General features: G+C 60.0%; 6 protein-coding genes across 6 annotated transcripts; all 6 read left to right on the top strand.

Moving 5' to 3' along the window:
* Nucleotides 1–1,583: 1,583 nt before the first annotated feature.
* Nucleotides 1,584–3,893, top strand: LSCM1_01940 (uncharacterized protein; the record flags this gene model as incomplete). The annotated part of the gene is made up of 1 exon (XM_067319538.1): nt 1,584–3,893. One exon carries the CDS (start codon nt 1,584–1,586, stop codon nt 3,891–3,893), a length of 2,310 nt encoding a protein of 769 aa, XP_067176087.1.
* A 1,890-nt stretch (nt 3,894–5,783) lies between these two features.
* LSCM1_01939 (uncharacterized protein) lies at nt 5,784–7,253 on the top strand (the record flags this gene model as incomplete). The annotated part of the gene is made up of 1 exon (XM_067319537.1): nt 5,784–7,253. One exon carries the CDS (start codon nt 5,784–5,786, stop codon nt 7,251–7,253), a length of 1,470 nt encoding a protein of 489 aa, XP_067176086.1.
* Nucleotides 7,254–10,338: 3,085 nt separating this feature from the next.
* Nucleotides 10,339–12,573, top strand: LSCM1_01938 (uncharacterized protein; the record flags this gene model as incomplete). The annotated part of the gene is made up of 1 exon (XM_067319536.1): nt 10,339–12,573. The coding sequence occupies one exon, from the start codon at nt 10,339–10,341 to the stop codon at nt 12,571–12,573; it is 2,235 nt and encodes a 744-aa protein (XP_067176085.1).
* Nucleotides 12,574–14,045: 1,472 nt separating this feature from the next.
* Nucleotides 14,046–15,965, top strand: LSCM1_01937 (uncharacterized protein; the record flags this gene model as incomplete). Its single annotated transcript, XM_067319535.1, has 1 exon — nt 14,046–15,965. One exon carries the CDS (start codon nt 14,046–14,048, stop codon nt 15,963–15,965), a length of 1,920 nt encoding a protein of 639 aa, XP_067176084.1.
* A 1,228-nt stretch (nt 15,966–17,193) lies between these two features.
* On the top strand, nt 17,194–18,906 carry LSCM1_01936 (uncharacterized protein; the record flags this gene model as incomplete). The annotated part of the gene is made up of 1 exon (XM_067319534.1): nt 17,194–18,906. The coding sequence occupies one exon, from the start codon at nt 17,194–17,196 to the stop codon at nt 18,904–18,906; it is 1,713 nt and encodes a 570-aa protein (XP_067176083.1).
* A 1,095-nt stretch (nt 18,907–20,001) lies between these two features.
* On the top strand, nt 20,002–23,433 carry LSCM1_01935 (uncharacterized protein; the record flags this gene model as incomplete). The annotated part of the gene is made up of 1 exon (XM_067319533.1): nt 20,002–23,433. The coding sequence occupies one exon, from the start codon at nt 20,002–20,004 to the stop codon at nt 23,431–23,433; it is 3,432 nt and encodes a 1,143-aa protein (XP_067176082.1).
* Between the last annotated feature and the right edge of the window lie 71 nt (nt 23,434–23,504).

Raw genomic sequence — 23,504 nt, 5'->3', positions numbered from 1 at the left:
AGCAGCGGAGAAGGGAGGAGAGAAGCTTGGGCTGATAGCCCTGTGCGGAAAGGTTTACTGTGCATCTTGCTGCGTTGGGGGTGTGTTGCTCTAAGGGCGGCTAATCCGAGAAGGTGAGTATCAGCACCGCGCGCCCACGCGTACATCCTTCAGGTCTTTTCTATTTCTCTTTGAAAGCACCAACAGACGCGCAAGAACAGATCCCTCTTTTTTCTTTTTTCCAGTAATTTTTCTCTCTTCTTCGGTCTCTGTGTTTCACGCGTTGTCCTCGCGAAATATAAGCGAGCGAAGGCCGCACTAAAGGCAAAAAGGGCCAGACACGGAGACAGTTATACTTTTATGTATGGGGCAGGTGTGAGGCTCTTCGACGGACATCGTAAAGCGATTGAGGGGGTGTCGACAACAACCGCAGTAAAGCGCTACGCGAATTCAGCACACGACGTTTTATTTGCCACGACCTCTGTATCTCTCCCTCTTTTTTCCCTTTACTTCGAACACTCTCGTTGGCCCTGTCAAAGGCGCCGTCGTCGTTACCCTTTCCGTACCCCACCTTCCGTCTGCTGTGCGCCTTGAGCCCGACTGACTCGTGCGAGTTTGGTCCCCTCTTATCCCACTTGTGTTCTGCAGCTTCCCTTCACTCGCCCCCCTCCTCTCTTTCTCTGTAGCTCTCGTTTTTGTCGCTACCTTTCCGGAGCGCGCCCCTCATTTTTTTCTTTGAAGTCCGTGTGTGTGTATGCTTGACCGCTATTTTTATCTTCATCAACGTGTACAGAGTGGAGCCGGCAAGCGCAGCATAGCGAAAGTGTCCACCAACTCAGTGTACGCTCATTCGTTCAAGTATACACACACACATAGTAAAGAGAAAAGAGGCACCTTCACCCATTAAGCGGACCTCCTTCATGCCATAGGTCGCACACTCTCGTACCAGATAAAGCCGCTGAAAAAAAGGTGTCGCATCCTCTTCTTCTCTTCCCCTCTGTGTGGCTCTTTACTCGATTGGGATCTGTTGTTGCCATTGTGACAGTGACATCGGCGTGCGCGCGGCGCTACAGTGTTCTTCAGTGCGTATATTGAGTGGCCTAACGTAACGTGCCGATCATTTGATTTTCCTGCCTCTCGCATATATATCTCCATCATCGGCCTCACGCGAAGCAGCGCCTGTGCTCTGCCAACGTCGGGCCTTTCATTCTCTCGTTCTTGGCACATTTCATCTGATCTGATATCTGCCCGACATACCGCTCGTTCTCTTCCCTCTCTCCCTTCTCTCTCTCTGTGTGTGTGAGGCTTCGGCTTTCCTTCTTTGTGCCACTGCTCCTGTCGCTGTCGTGTCGTTCCGCTCCTTTCCCCCCCACCTCTGAAGACGCTCCGCTTCGATTCTGTTTTTTTTTCTTCTTCGTTCTTCGGTTCGTTCTGCCGTTGAGGCGAACCGTTGGGGATTTTGTTTCCGGCCCGACCGCTCGCCGCGGCGTTGTCTGCCTTTTTTTCTTCCCTCTTATCTTTTGGCGACGTTTGAGAGGGGAAGTGCTGTTGGTGCCCCTTTCGTGGTGGCGGAAGGGCAGCAGTGTACGTCCGGCACGGCTGCGATGCTTTCCTCTTCCAATCACAGAGAAGACAAGCCCCTGATCGGACATGGGACAGGATCGCCGAACAGGGTGGACGCGGCGGCCGCTGAGCCGAACCCGCCCACGAGCACGTGTGCCTCTTCCTTCTCCGAGGACGGCAGAGTGACATCTCGAAGCTGCGATCACCACTCCTCTTCGTCGACGCACCCAACGTCGCCGTGGCTGGACCACCGCAGCGACAGCACCACAAGTTTAGACGCTGACGACGAGGCCGACAGGCGCTCTCCAGTAAACTCATCGGAGTCTTTGACGAAGCCGTTATCCTTCCCGGGGCTCGCGCTAGACTACGCCCACCGTCAGCAGACGGCGAGAAATAGCTGGCAGGAGGCCTCCCTGTGCGCGGCAAACAGCGCGAGTGAAGATGCTGCAGCGGCGCCTACGACAGGGACGGATCAAGCTCTGAATGGACAGCAGCAGGTCACCAAGTCTGCCGACGCCGCGGCATCTGGAGCTAACGGAAGCATCCCCGCGCAGCCCCTTGTGCGTCGGAGGTCCATGAAAAGAGGGCCCTCGTCTGGCTCGGCTCGGCTCGAAGGGGGAGGCACCGAAGCCGCTCCCCAGCCCTTGCAAACGGTCCCGTTGCCCGAGGCTCTGCCCCCTTCCGAGAAACCTTGCACTTCCTCGATGCAACCCGCTAATGCCGCCACGCCCGGCGCCCCCAGCGAAGTGGCCGCAGCCGCACTTGCGCCTGCTGCAAGTACCGCATCTGCTTACTCAGCTTTGCCAGCTCAGGGACATGAATGGCACGACGACAGCGAAATCACCAATGGAAGTCGCTCCTTCAGCCCACCGGTCTTTCCCCCGTCACTCGGGGCCGCGACAGCCGAGTCGCTGGGAGGCTCACCAGTCTTGAACGCCTCTGGGACACCACCTTCTCCTCTTGCCACGCGACTGCGGCTGACCTCCCGGACGGCGGTGGAGCTACAGCACTTCGGCTGCTGCGTCTTCTTCTTTCCTGCCCCGTTTGTGTCGTGGCTGTTTCCAATGGTGGGCCACGTAGCCATCAGTAACGCTGAAGGCTCGCGGCTCTACACGTTCGAGTCATCCTACTACGTGCGGGAAGAGAAGCTAGTGTCGGTATTGGATCGCGTGCTGCGCGAAGAAGTGCAGGAGCTGCGCGCTAGCTCGCTTCTTCGAGAGACCTCGCGCACGGAGAGCCGAGGGGAGCTGTCCGCGCTCCCCTCCACCACCTCTCTGCGCTTCCCGGCGTTATCGCACGCGTTCGGGATGTCAGTGATGAGCGATGCCTCGGCTTCAGACACCGCCCTGACGTCGCCCTGCGATAGGAATGCAGGGTCGATGCTGCGGCACAGCAGCACAAGCTCAGTATTCCCCTCCCGTTCGAGCGCGAGGCCACCGCGGCGCACGGGGAGGTCAAAGTCAGCGACTGGCACACCAGCTTCTGGCCACGCGCACACGCAGTGTGTTCGCATCTGGGACCTTAAGCCACTACTGATGGAGAGCCGTGGACGGCGCACCCGTCGCACGCCGTGCTGCTTCACTACCCAGGGCGGTAAGCAAGCGGCCTCAGTGCTCTGGGAGCGCCTACAGGAGTTGCTGCAGCCTGCCGAGGCATCCACCGCCCTGATGCAGGGGGCAGCCACAACAAGATCTGCCGCGAGCCCAGCGTTGTCGTCCACTCCTCCACTCTCCAGCACAAAGCGCCGATACACATCCGAGCTCCAAAGCGACGACGCGGACGGCGCCCGCTCAGCGCCCGGGATGAGCAGCAGCAGCGGCGAAGAGGAGGGAGCGGAGTACCAGCTGCTGGACGCAGAGACAGCTCGCTTCTATAACAGCAACCTTCACGCGACAATCCACCTCTTCCGTGGGAGCGCTGATGGAAGTGTCAACTCGCCCGATGTCGTGCTGCAGCACCACAGCTCCTTCTCTTTTGTGGGCTTCGTGCTGGAAGCGTGCGGTGTGGGGAGCCAGGGAAAGCCGAACAGTACTGTCTCTGCACTGAGGCGACCCACGGAGGCGGCTAGCGGTGACAATGCAGCCGTATCCGCAGGCTCTTCTGGCGCCGCGAACGGCTCAGCAACCGCCCTAGCCTCTGATGACGCCGTCCCCGGGGAGATCCCCAACTCGGAAGAGATTCACTGGGGTGTCATGAAGCTGCTCTTCCATGTGTCCGTCTTCGGCAAGTGGCATCGTGGTGAGCGACGATTGTGGCGGGTGGTGCATGGTGGCAGCATAGCCAGTGCTGCCATGCTCTGGACGGCGATCATTGCTTTGGTGTATCACTACTTTAAGTTTCTGTTCCCCTGAAAGGACTTGCATGACGCGAGTGCTTCGCGGCAGAAGCGGTGGCGGATGGAGAAAAGCGGACAACGTGAGAAGGCAGAGAGAGAGACAGAACGAGGTGTTGCGCGGTGTGGTGGCTCGAGGGTTCATGGAAATGGAGAGGCGGGGCAGGTCACGGGAGCGGATGAGGGGGGCGCCACGCCTCTTTCTTGTTTGCTTCGTGGCAACGCGCCACTCTATAACTAATCGCACGCATCTTCGCATCGAACGCTACACGGGTGATGACCCCTCTCCCTCTCCTTCTCATGCTGTTGCGCACGTCTTCAGGGTGTCTTGAGAGTGGCTCATTTTCTCGTCGTGGGCGCTGATGTCGCTGCCGGTGGGGAATTGCCGTTTCTTCACAAGTGTGTGGGGTGCCTCTCTTCTTTCTTTCTCCCTTTCTCCGGCACACCTTCTCGTCTGCGTCTCTTCTCACCTGATGCTTGCCTCATCACTTTGACCTTTCTCTGCGTTGCTGTGGCTTCTTTGCTCTCCGCAGGAGTATACATATATACATACGCATATGTGTGTATGTGTGTCTGTGTTGGAAAGCTGGACGTGTGTGTGTGTGCGTGTATGTGCGTGAGTGGCTTGCTTTCCCTTTCAGAATGCTTTTTTGTTTGCTTCTCCGTTTTCTCATGTTTCCCCTCCTTGTGGACGCGGTGGAAAGTTGTGAGGATGGGTATTGGGCTGTACTAGTTTATGCACACACGCACATAAAGATGTGTGTGTGTGTATGAGCACCTATCTAAGCTTGTGCTCCTCCTCCTCTCTCCCTCCTCTCCCCTGCTCCCTTTCACCACATGTCGTGCCACTCGTAGCCATCTGTTTTCGGTGCACTTCTGTGCATGTGAGGCTGCAACAGCAGCAGCTATGCGGCGCGAACGCCATCGGATGCATTGATGGAGGCGCATTTTCACCGTGGACGGCCGCTACATGAGCGGCACATACATCGTCTCTGTTCCTCTTCTCTTCTCACTCAGACCGTGCCTCGCAATGCACGCCTTCCTTGGCGGCTTCTCTTACGTTTTTCTCGCATTAGTGATGCCGCAGTTGGTAACGCTTCGCTGCGCGGCGCTGCATTTTGGCGTGACTGCCCCGAGACTGGCCAGAGGGGGATTGCTCAAGCGAGCGCGTGAGAAAGGGCGCGCTGAAAAGGCGACGCGCTCGTGCCTGCGAGGGCACAGACACAGGCACGCACAGCCCTCACCTCTATTCTCCAATGCCACCGAATCATCTCCTTAACTGTGGGTCCGCTTGCTCGGCTGTGATTCTGCCTCGTTTTCTCCGTCTCTCCCTTCCCACGTGATCGTGCACACACACATATATATATTCATATACGTTTATATATATTTCACTCTTGCGTGCCTCTGCCGCGGCGCGGATAGTAAGGCAATAAGCTCACGCGATCTACCCTTCCCCACCCACGCATCGTCAACTACGTTAACGGCCTATCACTGAAAAGGAGCGAGGCCCCAGAAAATCGAGCTACTGAAACGTCAGCAGAAAAAAAAGAGGCAAGGCTTGCAGCAAACGAAAGAACTACAACTGCCCTCGTGACTCGGAGGCGTTGCGCACACTTATACACTTTTCCCCTCCCACCCACTCGCCGTCTCCCACCAGGCCCTCCTCCATAAGCTCTCTCGTTTGCCCGCGCTACTCCCTCTTCGCTCCCATCATCTATTCAAGAACAGATATCCATGCTGGGGGGTGTCGCATGGGGCGCCTGTGGGTAGCGCGGCACGAACACACTCGCGCGTCCCTGCAGATCCACTTTTCGCGTGTGCTTACCGTCGTCGGCACACACGGGCGCGTCTTGCAACAGCGCCCCTTCTTTCCTTTCGTTCGATACTCACATCTTCCGCTGGCTGACACATGGCTGGCGATGGGGTGGCTGCGGGCCCTCTTTCAAAAGCGAGCCTGGCTCGAAATCGGGTCGGCCTCACCAACATCCAGATGAGGACTGTGACGATCTGCGTCGTTGGTCCCATCGTCGTCGCATTCGCCAGTTATTCGGAGCGTTGCGCCACAGCCCTCATCTTCTTCACGATGTTCATGTGCGGCATCGAGTGGAGCGGCGTCAAGCGCCACCTCAAGGTGGCACTCATTATGTCAATAGAGAATACATCGACGCCAACACCGCGATCGCCGATACCGCCTTCCACAATGCTGCTCGACCCCGTCGCGCAATCGCTGCCATCATCGCCCTGCATTGAAGGGGTACCACTCTGTCCCGTGGAGTACCCCCTGCCAGTGACCCCTATCTCCCTCTATAGCATACTGAAGCACCTTGGCTGGGCGCTGTTGGCAGTTGCCGCATACATGGGCGAGGGGGTCTTTCTCATCGCGCTCGAGCTTTACTTCCTCATCTTTGTCGTGGTGACGCTAACCGCGCATAATCAACTGAAGCTTAAGGTGAAATACGCGATGAAGCGGCTAAGCCGAGAGCTACCCTTCGGCTCGCAGAGCACCTTGCGGGGTGTGTCCGATGGCGCTCGTAGCGGAAGTTGCACTCCTACGACCGCAGCAGCGCTCGATGTGGAGCCGGGCCTGCCTTTGAAGGACCAGAATATGCCAAAGGAGGCACGAGTGGCCAAGGCACAGCGCGACTACTTCCTCTTGATGGAGTTGCGCATGACCGCAGAGCGACAGCCCACGGAGCAGTTACTCGATTTCTGTCTCGACATCTTTGGCATCCTCTGGATTGCTGGCATCATCACCCCGATCTTTGTATACCGCATCGCGAACGTTGGTGTACCGTGGCTTGGCTCGACATTGATCGGAAACTTTGCGAACGACATCTCCGCGCTGGCGGTGGGGCGCACCCTCAAGGTGCTGCGGGAGCGATACGGGCAGATCTACGACGTGACTTGCGAAGAGTCGCCAGCCGCGGGGGCGGGGAACCAGCCGAGAAAGCGACCACTAAAGGAGGCGAGCTGGCTCGTGCAGGTGGTGCTGCGCAGTCCGCATCACCTCTACCCTGCCATAAGCCCAAACAAATCAGTGGAAGGCGCCGTGGCAGGAGTGGCGGTGAACGCGGTGAGCTTTGCGGGACTCATGTTTTTCTGTTACCAGGGGCTGTTTAGCGCGCCGGCGGCCAAAGTTGTGGACCCGGCGTTCCAGAGCGTCGCTCTGTGGCTACTCCTCGGCTTCATTATGGGTGTCCTGGGCGTGTGCGGAGATCTGCTTCAGTCCATGTTGAAGCGTTGCGCGCGCGTGAAGGACGCGGGCTTCATTATCCCTGGGCATGGCGGCATGCTAGACCGTGTAGACGGCATGCTGCTTGTGTTCCCGTTTGTTCACTGTGTCCTGCGAGTCATCATGAGGCTCTCCAGCGGCTTGTAGAGGAGCTTTTCCTCCTTCGCAGCGTAAGGCGAGGTAGTGCAGTCGGACACCTGCGCACGACACTCTTTACGGCGTCGCCTGCGTCAGTCATTGCTGTTTCCTCGGGGAAATGGGCGGCGATGACGGTTGGAAACCGGCCGAATACGAAGGGAGATCGACGTGCGTGCATCCGCTGCCAGGGGGAGCTCGAGCCGCACATCAGGCAGACCCTGCTCATTTTTTTTCTTTGTGTAGTTCGCCTTCAAGGCGATGACTCGAGTCGAAGATAAATGGAGGTCTCGTGAGCAGGGCTCCACAGTCTGCAGTAGCAATGATGCTGCGTGCATTCAGGTGGTGGAAGGGGTGAACGACGCGATCTCACGTGGCGTTTCTTGTGGTAACTACTTAAAATACCTAACGCGGATGACTCTGGCCGAGTGTGTGTGCGCCTGAGCCAACCAAAGAGAGATGTGCTAGGTGGTGACTCACACAGCGCGCACGACCGTGAGACCATCTTCCGAGGGGGTCTTGGGAGGGCTTTGGGGCAGGAGCCGATGCTGAGGTAGTGGAGTAGGCACACCGTTGTACTGCTCGTCTCACACTGCACCGCATCAGGCGAGGCGGCTCGAAGTACAGAGCCGGAAAAAGGGTGCGCGACCGGGCTAATGCTCTCAAGTGGAAACGCCGAGGAAAGAAAGAATAAGGCCAGCGCGCTGTTTCTTCATGACTATGTTGCCTGTTGCTCTTCATAGTAGGCATAGAATGCGCCCGCATGTAAGAGAGGGCAAAGGGCAGAGAGGGATCGCATGATGGTGGCTAGCTTGTGACGCTGCACTGGATTCCGCCTGCGCCTGCGCCTGCGTGTGTGTATGCGTGTGTGTGTGTCTGTGCAAGGTTTGTAGGTGTCGACGCTTTCTCCGTAACGATATGTTGCATAGGACGTCACCGGGCCATTCCCCCTTTAGTATGGGGTGTGCGTATGCCGTTTCTGCCCTCCGCTGGCCGCCTTTGGCTCCACTTTTAGGCCCCTTTCAACGCGCCGCGTCGCTTTCATTCATCCTTCTTGCTTGCATTTCTCTTCGATGCAGGGCTGCACATATGAACTTGTACGTGTGTGCGCTGGTGCGTGTGTGTTAGGAATGGGGCGGGGCTTGTTTGCCTCACGGAAAAGCGCGCGAGCCTCCTACCGTTCCCGTCGCTCTATTTGACTCCATTTCTTTTACCCCTCTCACACCATCTGCTTTGTCTTTAGCCAGATGGCGCCTGCGTCTGTTCCTTTCTCTTTCTGTTTTTGACATCATCGCACAGCCATCCCCGCCCTCCCCGCAAAAAAAAACTAAAGTGCCCCTTACCTGAACGCACGGCGCCCGTGCGCACGGGTGTGTGCCTGTAAGCTTCTGTGTCGATGTGTGTGCGCATATTTTATCAGCGAGTACCCCCATAGAGGGGTGCACGTCTCTTGTCTCACTGTCAAGGAAGAATGACGACAGCGGAGGTACGAAAAAGTAACCTGTCCGCTGTGAGTAAGGCCCCCTCCCCCCCTGAAGAGCGCATGCGTGTTTCCAGGAACTGATGGCATTGACAGTTGAGCAAAATTGGCACATGAGGCTGCAGCTCGCGCTGAGCTTCTCGGCCGCTAACAGATGGGAAAGCAGCATCGCCACTCGCATGCCCGTAGCATACTATCCGGTGCGCTTCGCCTGTCATGGCGAGAGAGGCGCGCTCCCTCTTGCGTTGTACCATGTCGTGTGTAGTCGCTCTGGGGGAGGGGCGAGCGGCTCATATTACGCTGCTACGCTTTCCCGTGTGGTGAAGCTTTCGAAAAGGCCTCCCCCCGTTCCCCTCCGTATCGCCCACTTCCAACTCCCATCATTCCCCCCTCCCCCAACCGTCACTTTCGCGCTGCCTTCCACTCGCAGATTCCACCTCGGCTGCCGTCGCTGTCTGCGCGCAAGAGTTCGACCGCCTCTTCCAAAGCGACGCAACACCGTGAAAGTTTCAGTCTTATTCGTTTTCTCCCCTCACTCTCACTCTCGCTCTCACTCTGTCTCTCTCCCGCAGACGTCCTTCTTCCGATTGTCATCGTCATTGGCGCGCTTTGGCCGCAGGACACGTCGCTGTCTTCTCTAGCCCCTCCGAATCACTCATACGCACACACACACACACACACACAAAGCACCGACCTCATCTCTCTTCATAAGACGTCTGTGTGCTTCGACGGAAGCTTTGCATCCGACCTTATAACAGAAAAAAAATCAGCTGCATCAAAACACTCGACGCGGGGAGAAGGAGTGAAAGAGTCCGGCTCCTCGCACCCAAAGCGAAGGGATTGTGCGACCTACCGCAGCCGCGCTGGTCCGGCTCGCTCGCCCTTTCTCCCCCCCGCGCGCAGCCAATCACTGAAACTTCTGCTTTACTTTTCTTCTTCCCTTTCTTTTTTTTCATTATTATCTTCGCACATGTTTACCCCCTCCTCGACCGTCTCTCAGACCTCCCCCTCCCCCCACATCTGAACTTCCCCTCTGATTGACCACCAACGCTGCGCAAAGAACCTTCTCCACCGCTGCTGCTGCCGCTGCTTGTGTCCTTGCCCACATTTCGCCTTCGCTGTACGGGCCTTCGCGTGTGCGTGCGCGTATGCTTGTGTGCACCTCACAGCTTAGGTTTTATTTCTCGTGTGTGGTGGTGCCCCTCCCACTGTGTGTTCCCCTTTTTGTTTGTCTGTGGGGCCACTGCTTCGCCCGACTCGTCTTCGCTCTTTGCCTTTCCTGTTCTTTCTCGCCTTCCGCTTTTTTTCTTTTTTGGTCCTGTGGGAGGCAGGTACGCGGGTGCGCGGCGTGTGCACGCTTCTAGGAGGACGTGAAGAGCGTCTGCTCACTCGCGCTTAGCATCGCGTACGTTCTATTTCTCTCTCTCTTTTCCCTATTCTGCTGTTGGGGGGTTCGCCTGCAGTGACGCACTCCCTCGGCTCTCGCTCTACCTTTCGCACAGCACATCAACATCCACGCTGGCACATATATACACAACTATACAGATAAGTATATATATATTTGTGTGTATATATGTGTGTATATATTCCTGCACAGTGGCTGCTGCACCCGTGAGAATGACGCTCACCTCTGACGGCTCGCCACAGCGTGCCGTGCCGCACGACGCGCAGGAGCTGCACGACCGCACACACGCTTACCTTTCCTCAGTGGCCCCGGCACTAGACTCCATTGAAAGCCTCCTGGCATTCTGGGACCGCTTCCGTGACGGGTCCTCCGCCACCGGGAGGGTGCCCGAGGGCAGCAGTCTTCGCAGCGTCCGCATCGACCCATTCACCGTGCGCAAGCCCCCCCCGCTCATCTCGGAGGTGGAGATCGACCGCGCCGTCGAGAGGCTGACTGCGCAGGAGCTGAAAGCTCTTCACGACGAGTTTGAGCTCACCTGCGTCGAGGACTTTGTGCTCATGCACTCCGACGAGGGCGACGAGGCAGATGGCGCGGCAAGTGCTCGGGCTGCGCTCCATAAAGTGCACTTCGCTGACGATACAGGCTGCGACGAAGACGAAGGCGCCGACCAGCACCACGGCGGCAGCGCTGATGCGATGCAGCGTAAGAGTGCGGAGGAGAGGATTTTATCCGCAGTGGAGGCGGTATCACAGGGGCCTGCGGCGAAAGCCATGCCTGCCCTCTCTGACATGTCCGCTACCTCGAGGGCAACCGCTCTTTTCGAAGGGAACGCGGTTACACTCGATGCCCTCGGAGCCGCTGTCGGTGGCGGGCCCGGTGCATCCCCCGCCCACTTTTTCGCTTTGGATGCTGTCCCGCTGATGCCCTCGACTGATGAGCAAACGCCACCTGTGATCTCGCTGGAGGAGATGGTGCCCTCCGCAATAGCCACCGCTGCTTCTACCACTGGGGAAGCGACGCGCAGCGGCGCCTCTGATCTCTCTTCCTCTTCGCGACTGGCCACCATCGCCGCCGCCACCAACAAAGCGTCCGGCTTGCCGACTGGATGTACAGTGGAGCTCGAGTATAGAACAGACCACTGGATTCCTAGCTCTGCCCGGCAGGCGTTGCAAGGGGACTCGGGCGCTACCATCACCGTAACCAGCGCCACGACACACACGGGCGCTACTGACGCGGTGAAGGCGGGTGGCAGCCCACTTCCACCAGGTGAGAATGCCGTCCCTGCCAGCACCACAGAGAGCGACGAGGATGAGGACGAAATTCGCTCTTTCACCACCTTTTCGCGTATGGTGCTCGCGAAGGAGGCGCGGCGGCGGCGCTCACGACAGGAGGAGGAGAAAAGGTCACGGCACCCCATGGCTCCGCCTCAACCACGGATGACACCCGGAAGCAAGACAATGAGTGCGGAGGCACACACCATGGCCGGCCCCCCTCAGACAAAGAAGCGAGCCGTCGCTCCGACCGCACCAGCGCCCTCCGCTTCTTCCTCATCTCCGCAGTCTGTGGTGACGTCGAGGCCTCCTCCCACGCTCGAGCGTAACGCTTTCGTTCGGATGCGCGTTCGCGACCTTCTTCTTGCCAACCGGGTGCGCGCCATGGACGCGTCTATGCTTGGCACTGCCTTCTTTGCGAAAACGAAAGCTGCCTGGAAGGCTGCCGCGGACGAGAACATGCCTGCCTTGCAGAGGCTCAATGACCTTGTGAGTGAGTCGAGCGCGCTGCTGCATACACTGGAGGTTATGGATCGCCAGGCGTACCGGGAGCGGGTCATGGACCCCGCCCAGTACCTCTGCGTCCCGCGCTACAGCGTCGCCTGCGCCGCGGCAGACTGCCACACGCCCTTCTCTGCCACCGTCACGCGTGTTATGTGCGGGCGGTGCGGACAGCTCTTCTGCCCCAAGTGCTGTGCCGAAAGAGGCCTGGGGCCTGACGTCAAGTGCGAGGGTCAGCGTTACTCGCTTGGCTGGGAGCCGCTGTGCCGCGTGTGCTACCAAATGTGCCGCGACAGCCAGCAGAGGATAGTGGAGGCGCGCCATAACGTGCTGATGATCACGAACCACTCTTCCAGCGGCCGGCACACAGAGGGGACGGCAGGCGAGGAGAGGAATGCGCAGCACACCTCTGGCGAAGAGCTGAGCTTGAAGCAGGCGGTTCTATTTGGAGCGTACTGCGATGAGCACCGCTGCCTCAGCGATGGGCTTCCTCCCTTCTACGTCATGTACCGCAGCGCCAGCGAGACGGTGAACTTCTGGGATATCCTCAGCTACCACCTCGCCAAGACGCAGGGAACGCTTCGGCGCGGCTGGCAAAATGCCGGCAGTTTGGCTACCCAAGCGGTGAGCAGCGCAGCCCATCTGATGTCGCGACGCAAGGGTACCCTGCGGTAGCGAGCCGAAGAAGTGTGGGGGAAAGCACTATGGTTTCCGCTGCTGCAAGGGAGCGCGGCCACGCAGCCGGGGGAAGAACGAGGGCAAAGGGGGAACGCTGGTGGCGAGCGCGCATGACACACACGCCTGTGCTTGTGTTGGTACCCGCAGGAGTATGCAGCCGACAGGGATGGTCTCGGCTTCTGAAGGGTCCCTTCGACTGCCTCCATGTCGTCTCTTACGGCCTCTCTCTTTCTCTGAGTGCGTTTATATCCACAAACATGTACCAGTGGTCCAGTGTGTGTGTGTGCATGCGTGCGTGCAAGGATGGCCTGCTTCAAGCAAAGTGAAAACAGAAGGGCAAAGCTGCATGCTCTCGCCAGGGAGGTTGCTGATGCGGATGATGGTGATGGTGATGCTCCCCTTGCGTGCCGGTGTGGATCTGTGCTATGTGCCTGTGGGGGTCGCTCTCCTCTCCCTCTCTGTTCGGGTGAGCTTCCCCTCTTTTTCTCCTCCCCTCTTTTTTCACGTGTGTGCGCTCGCCCGCCGCCCCTCAAAGTGTTCTCCCCCAGGGCAAGGCTGCGCACTCTTCCCCGTTGCTTTCGCCTTGCCTTCTCTTACGACAATCCTCTCCTCGCTCTTGGGCCACTCGACTTGGATGAGGCGCACATATCTTACCGCCCTTAGACTCGTGTGCGTCGTCCTGGGCGCTGTTGCTCTGCGTGCTACCGGTGCATGTGTGGGTGCACACTGTTTTCTGTTTGCGTATATCTGCACTGCTTGTGTTTGCTTCTTCGAGAGGGGACTTCATGGTTAACCCTGAGAACAGTCGCACACACAGACACACACACACACTCGTACCCCCTCTTCTGCATGACCTTTTGTCCTCACCTCGACGTCATCTTTTTCCATTCCTTCCCTCGTAGAGTCGACAGAGCATGACGCGATGCTTCGCGCAGGCGTGCGTGGACTCGGTGCTCACCGCAGGCGGGCTCGCGCGTCGAACGGCAGGTGTATCCGTTTGTCTGATAGCATCGAGCTCGAAGCGAGAAGTCGGTGGGGTGGCACGCTAGAATCTGAACCATCGCGAATACAATCTGCTCACCTTCGCCCCCTCCCTTCCCCCTCCTCCGTCTCTTTTTCCCGCTGACTGGCGTACACTTTCGATACACTATTTCTCTTATGCTCCTCCACGCCCACATACGTGCGGGCGCTTTTCATGCGCGCTAGCGCGTCTCCCTCTCCCTTTCGCTGGGGAGAAGCAAGCGCTACACATACACACAGACACACACGTGCCCGCCAACCTACGCTCGTACATACATAGGCGCCAGGGTACGATTCCAATCGAATCGTCACCGAAGCCTCTGGCCCCTATAGGGCAAGCAGAAAAAGTAGCGAGGGTGGATTCACTCGTGAAAACGGCTGGCACGTGCACTCACGCTGCCTCCTCCTCCCCCTCCCCCTCCCCCCCACAACTGCCCACATAGACAAGAATGCCGGTGAAGCTGCAGTTCACGTGGGATCAGACGGGCGAGGACGTGCTTCTGGAGATCGTCATCAAAGGCTGCAGGAAGGACGCGGTAGATGTTCTGATTGCCGATGTTTTTGTGAAGGTGAATGCGCCGCCGCAGTATTTGCTGGCGCTCGACCTGCTGCACGAGATCGATTCAGCCAAGTCCACACAGCACTTCACGGACGCACAGGATGGCGTGATTCTGCACGTCAAGCTGCGCAAGGTGGAGGTGGACCTTGTATGGGCAGCTCTTAGCGTGTGCCAGTCTTCGTTTGGAAAACAGGCATTAATGCAGCGGCGACAAGAGTCGTTGCAACGAGCGCAGCAGCGGTATCGCGAGCAGCTGGACGCTCGTGTGGCGCAGCGTGAGGCGGAGAAGCGGCGTATGCTGGAGGCTCAGTGGGACGTGGAAAAGGCGCAGCGCGCGCTGATCGAGAAGCGAGTGAAAGCGGAGAAAGATGCTGCTGAGGCAGAGCTGTACGCCTGGGAAGACGGCCGCACGCCTCCAGCGGCGGGCGCAGCTTCCGCTTCCCTGTCATCACCTGTGAATACCACAGCGGAGGGCGCGCCGGAGTACGCGGCGGGCATCTTTGCTGCCGCTGCTGCTGCTGCTGCCACCGCCGCCCCATCACCGCCAAATTTGCCATTGCCTCAGACTGCTCTGCCGGCAGCACCCGCGTCGTCCCTGTCGACTGCCACGCCGCCGGCGATTCGGCAGGCGGATACCCTCAACGTCACCATCGACTTTACGCCGAAAGCGTTCTCGATGCCGACGCGCTCGCGTGGGGACGAGGAGTACTACCGACAGAGCCGCTACAAGCCGGTCTCGATCGAGGACACACCCATGTTCTGGAAGGAGCGGGCAGACAAGTGTTACCGCGCGCAGCAGTGGAAGGCGGCGGCTAATGCGTACTCGGAGTCCATCAAGCGCGACGGCGCCTTCTTGACCTGCGTCATGAATCGATCCGCGTGCTACCTGCACCTGGCCGAGTACAAGAAGGCGATCGAGGACTGCTCGCTAGCGCTGACGATGCTGGCCAACACGCCGGCGAGCGAGGTTACGCAGGAGCGATACCGAGGGCTGATGACGAAGCTCTATGCTCGCCGCGGCGCTGCCTACTGCTGGGCAGACGACCTCAAAAGTGGCGTCTCGGATCTGCGCATGGCGAACGCCTACCGAGACCCGACGTGTGACGACGATGTGGCTGCCGACTTGTCAATGGTGGAGGCTCGGATGAAGGAGCGCGGCATCGCTGAGGAGGATGCACGCGCCGACCCTCTTTCCACCCGTATGCAGGAGGCAGCGGCGCAGTATTACCGGGGTTCGTACGAGGCGGCGGAGGCCACCTACAGCGCCATCCTCGAGGAGGAGCCGTTTCACATGAAGGCAAAGGGAAACCTCGCGGCGGTGCTGCTGCATGCGGGCAAGTTCAAGCAAGCCCTGAAAATTTGCGATGAAATCGTGGAGCTCTGTGGTGAAGTGGCGGCTGCGCTGGAGCAGCCCGGCGGCCTCGCAGCTGATCAACTCGACAGTGACGATGAAGAGGACGAGGAGGAGGCTGACTGGGCAGCGCCCAAAGCGGCGACTGCAGCGCAGGGGGTGGAGGAGGCAAGCAACAAAGACGCCCTTGTCCGTAAGCGCCGTGCAGCGGCAAAAGCATTGAGTGAGCAGAGCGGCCATGTCTACATGCTCCTCAAGGCGTATGTGCGCAGCGCAGCCGCCCTGTGCGGCATGAAGGAGTACCACAAGGCACACGGCTACCTCGAGCGGGCTCTGCGCATCACCCCGTATGACAACGACTTGCGCGACGACTGCAACCGATTGGCGGAGAAGATTCGGATGGACACCCTCATCGCCGTGTCTTCCGGCTCGGCACATGCGCAGAAGGCGTGTGCTTGAGAGTACCCGTGCATGCCCATCTCATTTTCTTGCCCCTTTTCGCGTTATGTGCCGCATAACCTTTGCACCTCTATGCGGCTCTTTCCGTGCTGCCGCACTTTCTTTCCCTATCGCGTCCGCACGCGCCATCTTATTTTGTGTGCCATGACGCGCGGAGGCGCACGCTGGCCATTGGCGGATAGGAGGGGGGGCGCCTTCGAGGATGCACTTCCTCTCTCTTCCCCTTTTGGCTGGGCGCCTGTCTGAGTTGTGGCCGACTTCTGTTTCTCTTTCTTTCGCCTTGACCTCCGGCCATGTAGGATGCGCGCACCCGATGCACGAAAGGACCCATTACGCGAGCACAACGAGGCAGACTGGGAGGTGTGGCGCGACGGCGCCAGCGAGAGTCACACTGCCACACATACCGGCCATGGTGAGCGCGCCACTCTTCTTATCTCCCTCCTATCCCTCTCGAGGATTCCGCCACCGTTGCGACAGCGGCTCATGGATGAGCCTATTCGCTCCGATCATCCGCTTCTCGTGCGTGTGTGTCCTCCGGTGCCGCCGCAATGGTGACGGCTCGTGAGGAGAACGCGTGTGGAAGTAGAAGTTTGGATGGCCACGACGATGGTGAACGCCTTCCTTTTCTTCACGCTCCCCTTGCGATGTGTACCGGCAGGAAAAAGTTGCACCGGAGCACATATACACATAGTATGGCACCAGCCGGAGTGGCGCAAGGAGCCACCGAACAGCGAGAAGGGAGGAAGAGGGAGAGTGCACATGCAGATCATCTGCAGCAGCGTCTGCAGCCCAGGGCCGTATATGCGTCAGGCCACCGAGTTGGACGGCCTAGTGTGAGGAGCCATTCAGCAGCCTCTCTCGTGCCCCGACAAAAGAGGCGCGGCGCTTGTTGACGTAGTGCGTGCGCTTCGGCGCTGCTGCCGCTTATCAAGAACGGCCTGTCTCCGCCCGCATACTCTGCCTCCCTCTCTCTCCACCTCTCTGTGCACCTGTACTTCTCCGGCCACCTCTGCCACCGATGGCTTCTGTTCCTTTCACACGCACACACACACACGCGCGCGCGCGTCGAAACTCATCTCCCCCTTTTTGTTTTACTCCTCTTTCCTGCCGATCGAATGCGTTCCAACATGCCCCTCAGTGGAGCACGCGCGGGCTGGAGGATTTGGCGCGACAGCCCTGGCGTTTTTTCTCCCTCTTCGCGCTATTCGTGTAGTTGCTCGACGTTGCGATGCCCACGGATGAGTACGGTGAAGGGGAGGTGCTCACTGGGGCGGAGCTGTACCTCTACCTGCTGCGCCAGAACGAAGGGCAGCTACGGCGAGTACAAGAGAAGCTGCGCGAGTACACCGCCCTCAAGGACACTCTTCATACGCTGACAGAGCGCAGTCGCAGACGCGTCTTGGCCCCTGTCGCTGGTGGTCTTGCCTACTACCCTGCGGAGCTGAACGCGACGAACAACATTCTGGTACTACTGGGCGACGGCTGGTTCGTGGAGCGCAGTGCCGTTCAGGCTTCGGAGATCGCTGGCCGGCGTATCGACTTCCTTCGTCGGGAGAGCGAGGTCCTGCAGCAGGAGCAGAACGTCCTCACGGCGAAGCAGAAGCTGTTCCTGTCTGAGCTGCCCGAGGCGCAAGATGCCGTCGCGCAGTTGCTGGCGGAGAGGGAGGTGCGAGCGGCGACTGCTCAGCCGCTGCCGCAGTCGTCGCCGACATCCCAGGCACCGCAGCAGCGATCCAAGGTCGCCACACATTCCTCGCCGCCTCCGGCATTGGCGAGCGCACCGGATGTCTCAGGGACACCCAACGCGGTGCGTGCCGCTGCGTCTCCCCACTTCGCTTCATCGGAGCGCAGCTCCAGCCCGTTGCTGTCGCCAAAGCCACCAAACGCGACCTCATCGCCCGCGGCTTCTGAGTCGTTGCTGGGCTACTCTAACATTGACGCGGCGCTCGCCACCTTTGATGAACTGGACGAGCTTACTGAAGACGAACTCATTGCGCTGGAGGCCGAGCTGGGCGACCGCCTCAATGACGATGAATACGTGGAGCGTGTCATGACGGAGCGCATGATCGCCAAGAAGGAAAGGCGAGTGAGAGCAGAGCTGGAGAAGCGAAGCAAAAATGCTGCTGCAGTCGACGACAGATCGAATGCTGTTGAGGGCACAACCGTGTCCGCCTCACCTCTCACAGAGGCTCCCACAGCGGTGCCCACTGCCCCCGTGGCTCCTCAGTCGCATGGCGCTTCATCTGTCATTGACGCCAGTGCAGCCGGCAACGACGGACCGCCAACTGGCAGAAGGGAGGCAGTTGCCTATCAAACCCCTGGTGACATTGGTGTGGCAGCCGCGAGATCGTTGGCGGCGTCCAGCATAGTAAGCAACGCACTTCCGCATGCGCAGGTGGCGACTCTCTTCTCTCCTCGCGAGGTGATTGGCGAGCCCGCACCGACGTCGTCGCTTTCGGTGACTGCTCGCACCTCTGCGCTGCCCCTCACTAGGGCGGCGCTGGCAGAGGAGGAGGATGGCTCCTCGGGGTCCTCATCCGCGGCTTCCGCCGCAACACCCTCTCAACGGAAAGAGCGGCACGTGCAATTCGCTGCCAACGTGAAGGATACAGCTGAGTTGTCCTCGGCCATTTTCGGGGCTTCGACCGCACCACGCCAAGCGACCTCTCCCGTTGAACTGGGCTCGTGTGATGAGCCTTGTGGTGCTGAGGCAGTCCTGTGCCACGCCCCGTCGCTCCCACGGAGCACCTTCACCATTGGCGATGTCGTGGAGCACAACGAGGGGACGGTGCGTGGCTGTGGGAGTGGTGCAGCTGCTCACGCTGGAGTGGGTAGTGGCGTCGCAAGCGCCATACCTCCACCGCCCTTCTTCCCTGGCCAGCGGCAGAAGCCAAGGCGCAAATCACTCTTCATACGGGAGCTTGAGGGCGACGGAGCGTGACGCGAGCGCGAGTACGCGTTTTTGTCTCGGCTGGCTGGATGAAGTGGGCGGCAAATTTGTCCGCGTTCCCCCTCCCCCCTAGACACACGCAGCGGCGCTCGGCGACGACTTCTCCCTTACTCGAGGCATGTGCCGAGTAGCCATGGCGAAGGCGCCTTCTACGCCCGCGGCGTCTCCATGCTTGAGGGCCTCTTACTCGTGCCGACTGCACGTATTGGGTACCGCACTTTGCTCTGCCCTGTGCGTGCGTGTATGCACCATTAAGTAAAGGATATGGCGCCGTGCGAGTACCTCATATATGCGTGCCGCGTCCTCTTCCCTTCCCCGCCCTCCGCCTGTGAATGAAAAGCTCACGCGCTCGCTGCGGTGTCGACTGCCTTTGCCTTTTCCCTCTTGCTGGCTCGCCTTATTTCTCTGCTTACCTTCGCCGGCCTCTCGCTGCTTTGCCTCGTCGACATGCATACGCGCAGAGCGGGAGGAGCGCGCCCAAAACGTGTGGCACATGTCTCATGACGACTCTATGCACTTCACCTGCGCTGCAACCCTCCCCTCTCTTTCCTCCCCCTCCCTCCCCCGCTATTTCTTCCCCACCCTCTCATGTAGAGGCGATTGTAACCCCGCGGCCCTCGCTTTTTGACCGTTCACACCGGCCCTTGACGCCCCCCTCCCTCCCCCGCTTTATCCACCACGGGCGCCGCCTACGCTTGCGTGCCATTCTGCGCACTGGAAGAGGCACGTAAGACTTGAGGGCAAAGGGGGACAGCCACAGAATGGGAGGGGAGTGGTGGCCACAGTTTTACTCTTCGCCCTTTATATATGTATATTGGCGTGCTCTGCGTGCTGGGCTGCTCACATCTTTTGAGGGCGTGCCTCGTCCCCCTCTTTCCCCCTCCCCTCTTTCCCCCTCCCCTCTGCCCCCCCGCTTCCCTGCCTTCAACTCCTCTCCGTCTTCTGCACCGCAACGGCGCGCAACTCGTGCTGGGGTGGGGGGTGAGGCCGAGGCTACGCCAGAGAGAGAGGGAAAGGGAGTGAAGGGAGAGACGGAGGGGAAGTGCAGAAGATAGTATTGCGCAGTAGTGCCGTGCAGATATCGCGATGGAATTAGGAAGCCCACCGCTGCGTGATGGTGTGGCATCCACCGCGACTTTGGCGCGGTTCGATGAAGCCACCCCCGCTCTAGCCATGCATGCCCTTGCACTCAGCGGCGAGAGCGACGGCCACAGTCGCGGTGCTGAAGGGCAGCCCTCCGCGGTAACAGCCAACGTGAACCCCACCTCTTCTAGTTCTCGCTCTTCACCTCGAGTGGAAGGACGCGACACCAGTAGCGCCGCCGCGTTTTTCGTGACTCCTGCTACTGCAGTCGGGACGCCTGAGATACCCACCTTGGAGGAGCTTCTGGATGGGCCTGCGGGCTGCTGTAGCTCCAGCAGTGCAGTGCGAGTGCAGCTGCCAATCGCCAATTTCGCGCCGGCGGCGCACGAGGGCACGGACGAGAGGGCGGGGGAAGCAACTGCAGCTGCTGTTAGGCGCCCGAAGGAGGCGACCGCGCCTGCAGATCTCACCTCCGTATCCTCTCTCTCTCGAGAAGCACGATCGAGTGTACGAGCCGGAAGCTTGCCTCCTCGAGGCTCAGCCGCAGCGGTGCCTGCGCAGCCTCCTATTCCCTCTGCAGCCGTGGCGAGTAGTAGAGCGCCTCTTCCTGCGCTCACCACCACTCCTGCGGGGCCCCTCGTCGTTGCTGTCACAGACACAGCTACCTCGCCATCATACCAGGAACCAACCTTGCCGCATGTTCACGCCACCGCCGGTAACGTCGCGGATGTGTCCCCGATCGCCCAAAGACCGCCTGCGAAAGGGGAGGGGCCACGGCGGAGATGCACGCGAACAGCATCCCGCACCGCTTCGTGCTCAGCGCGGCAGAGTGCGGGTCGCGGACGGAGCTCCTCTGCAGCAATACCGCCAATGCGAACAAGCAAGAGTGGCGGCGCCACAACTGCGTACGCTGCGGCGCTGCTGCGCGGCATTCTGGGAGCTGACACGCCTGCGGACAGGGCGGCGACTTGCGCGAACAAGAAGGGCACGCTTCTCACCGCACTGCCGTCACTCACCACGCTTGACTTGCCTGTCGGGTTGCTCGTGCTGTACTGTGCCGCCGAAGAGATGTGTGCGACGCGGAAAGAGGCAGCGGCGCTCGCGACTTCCTCCACCGAGGATGCCTCGGCTCATTCGCTGCTTTACATTCTAGAGCAGCTCTCAGACCTTCGTCGTCACGATCATCGCCGAGCAGCGCTACGGAAGGCCAGTGAAGCGGGGCGCGCGAAGTGCGAGGAGCTCTACGAGGCGGCGTGCAAAAAGCGCGAATTGGATGCTGCCCATCGAGCTACTCGTGCGCAGGCGGTGGTGCAGGAGGAGCTTGGCGCCTGTACGTTCCGCCCGGCGGTGTCTAGGATGGTGCTGTGCAGGGAGGCCAAGGGTGCGAAGAACTTCATGCAGAGGTGTGTGGAATGGAAGGCAGAGGTGGACCGTCGGCTTCGTCGGAGGTGTGAGCAGCTCGCCGAGATGGAGACAGAGCAGTGGGCTGCGGCAGCAGCGCATAGCGGCATATCGACCCCTGGTGAGGCGATCACGGAGAGAAGCCGGCGTCTGCTGGCACAGCGGAGCGTTCAAGAGCGGCTCAAATCCCGCCCGCTCTTGTGGGAGGCAAAACGGCCAAATGAAGATTCGCAGGCGAGAGAGGAAGGCTCATCGGCGCCTTCACATGCGCTGGCGGAACCTGCAGCGTCGCCTTTGCAGCTGCTGGGCATGCCACTCACTTCCACGATCGTGGAGGAGCAGGAGGCTGTCTTGCGCGGGTTACGCCGGCCCTGCTCGGAGACACGGCCGTCGGGTGAACCATCGCTTCTCCCGCAGCCGCAAAACACGTCTGCTGCTCGCGTGACCAAAAGCTTCCGGGGCACGGTGAAGAGATTCTTAAGTCGAGTCGAGCAGGACGCGGAACAGCGCGAGCAGAACGCGGCGAAGCTGCAGGCACGCTATCATGACCCCGAGGCGGAACGCTTCGAGTGCGCAACAGGGCGACCGCTTTTTCGCCCCAACGCGATGCCAACAGCGATGAAGGACGGGCACCGCGTGAGCTTCGACCACCTGCCGAGGGAGAAGCAGGAAGAGTTACGTGCAGAGCTGCGCCGGGCCGGGCTCGAATTTATGTTGTCGCACTACCTGCGAGAGCGCCAGAGGGAGAGGCAGGAGAGCGCCGCCGGCAGCGCACGGACGTCTTCAGTGCCACGGCGAGGCGACGACGCCGATGCCACAGAGGGAAGCGCACCCCCTCAGCGTTCCACATCGCTGCAGCCGCATGGGCGCGCCATGGCAGAGCACCATGCGCGCTTCATGGCGTCGCTGGAGGCAGCGTTGGCGCGCAAGGAGCAGAACTGGGAACGCCTGCGGGCGCAGGCGACGGTGGAGGAAACCTTTCACCCGCAGATCACCAAGCGGTCAGCGAGGATGGCGCTTCACAAAACAGGCGGTACACCTGTCTATGAGCGCCTAGTGAAATCCAAAGAGGGAATGAATGCGTCAGGGGCGCGGCCTGTAAAGACAGAGCCGCAGCTCTCTTCGTCTGCTCGCAAGGATCAGCCGCTACCCGAGGCCGTGCAGCTATTCCTCGCCCGTAACGGGCAGTGGGTAGACTCACGGCAGAGACGGTTGCAGCATCTCGCCGAACTGGAGGAGGAGCGGCTCCGCGCCGGGTGCACCTTCACCCCAAGTCGCCACTACGATAACGTGTACGGAGTGGCAGAGCCGCTTTCTGGTGTGGAGGAGAGTCTGATGAGTGCGTCATTGCATACGGGCTCACCGATGGCGCCCTACGCGGCGGCTGGCGATTCCGGGGACTACCGGGAAGCTTCCCAGTCTCACGTGCGGCTGCAGGATCTGATGGCCTCAGCGGCTGACGTGCGCGTGATGAACGAGCTCGAGCTCCTCCGCTCTGGGGCTGCCTTCCGAGACGAGCAGTTTGTGCAGTCCGTTTGCGAACAGAGCGGGCTGACCGATACGAAGCGAGCCATGGCCAACCTGTCTCTCCACTCGGCGCCACGCCTGATTCGAGGAGGTAAGGGCGCGCGGGCGGCGTCGAGCCTGCCTCTCCAGTCTTCCGAAATGCTTTCACAATCGCATCTCTCGCCTATTCCCCAGCGATCCAACCGGCCATCCGCATCGCCATGCCTGCTGCTGCGCCGCGACACCCGCGCACCGTCCTTGCCCTTCTGCGAAAGCGCGCTGATGGCCGTGCCAGCGCACCTGCAGAGCGGTTCGACGCCGACACCGCCGATACGTCGCACCGCAACCGGGGCCGCTGAAGGCGCGCGCTCGGGCGCTTTCGATTTTGCGTCAGATTCTCCGCCCGCGGAGGACCCGTGGGCAGCGCTCGACGCACAGATCGACGCTATCCTTAAGCGTCACGGACATAAACGAAGGAGGGCGAAGCGGGAGGGCGTCCATGACGTATTCGGGGGTTTGTCTTCGTAGCGATCATGCTGCGACTCCCTCTCTCCCTCCCTCTGTGTGCGTGTGTGTGTGTGTGTGGGGTCTAACACAAG

This window comes from Leishmania martiniquensis, chromosome 32 (assembly GCF_017916325.1).
Source record: "Leishmania martiniquensis isolate LSCM1 chromosome 32, whole genome shotgun sequence".
Lineage (NCBI taxonomy): Eukaryota > Euglenozoa > Kinetoplastea > Trypanosomatida > Trypanosomatidae > Leishmania > Leishmania martiniquensis.
The sequence above is the reverse complement of the archived record's forward strand: the minus strand, read 5'-3'. Positions and strand labels throughout refer to the sequence as shown.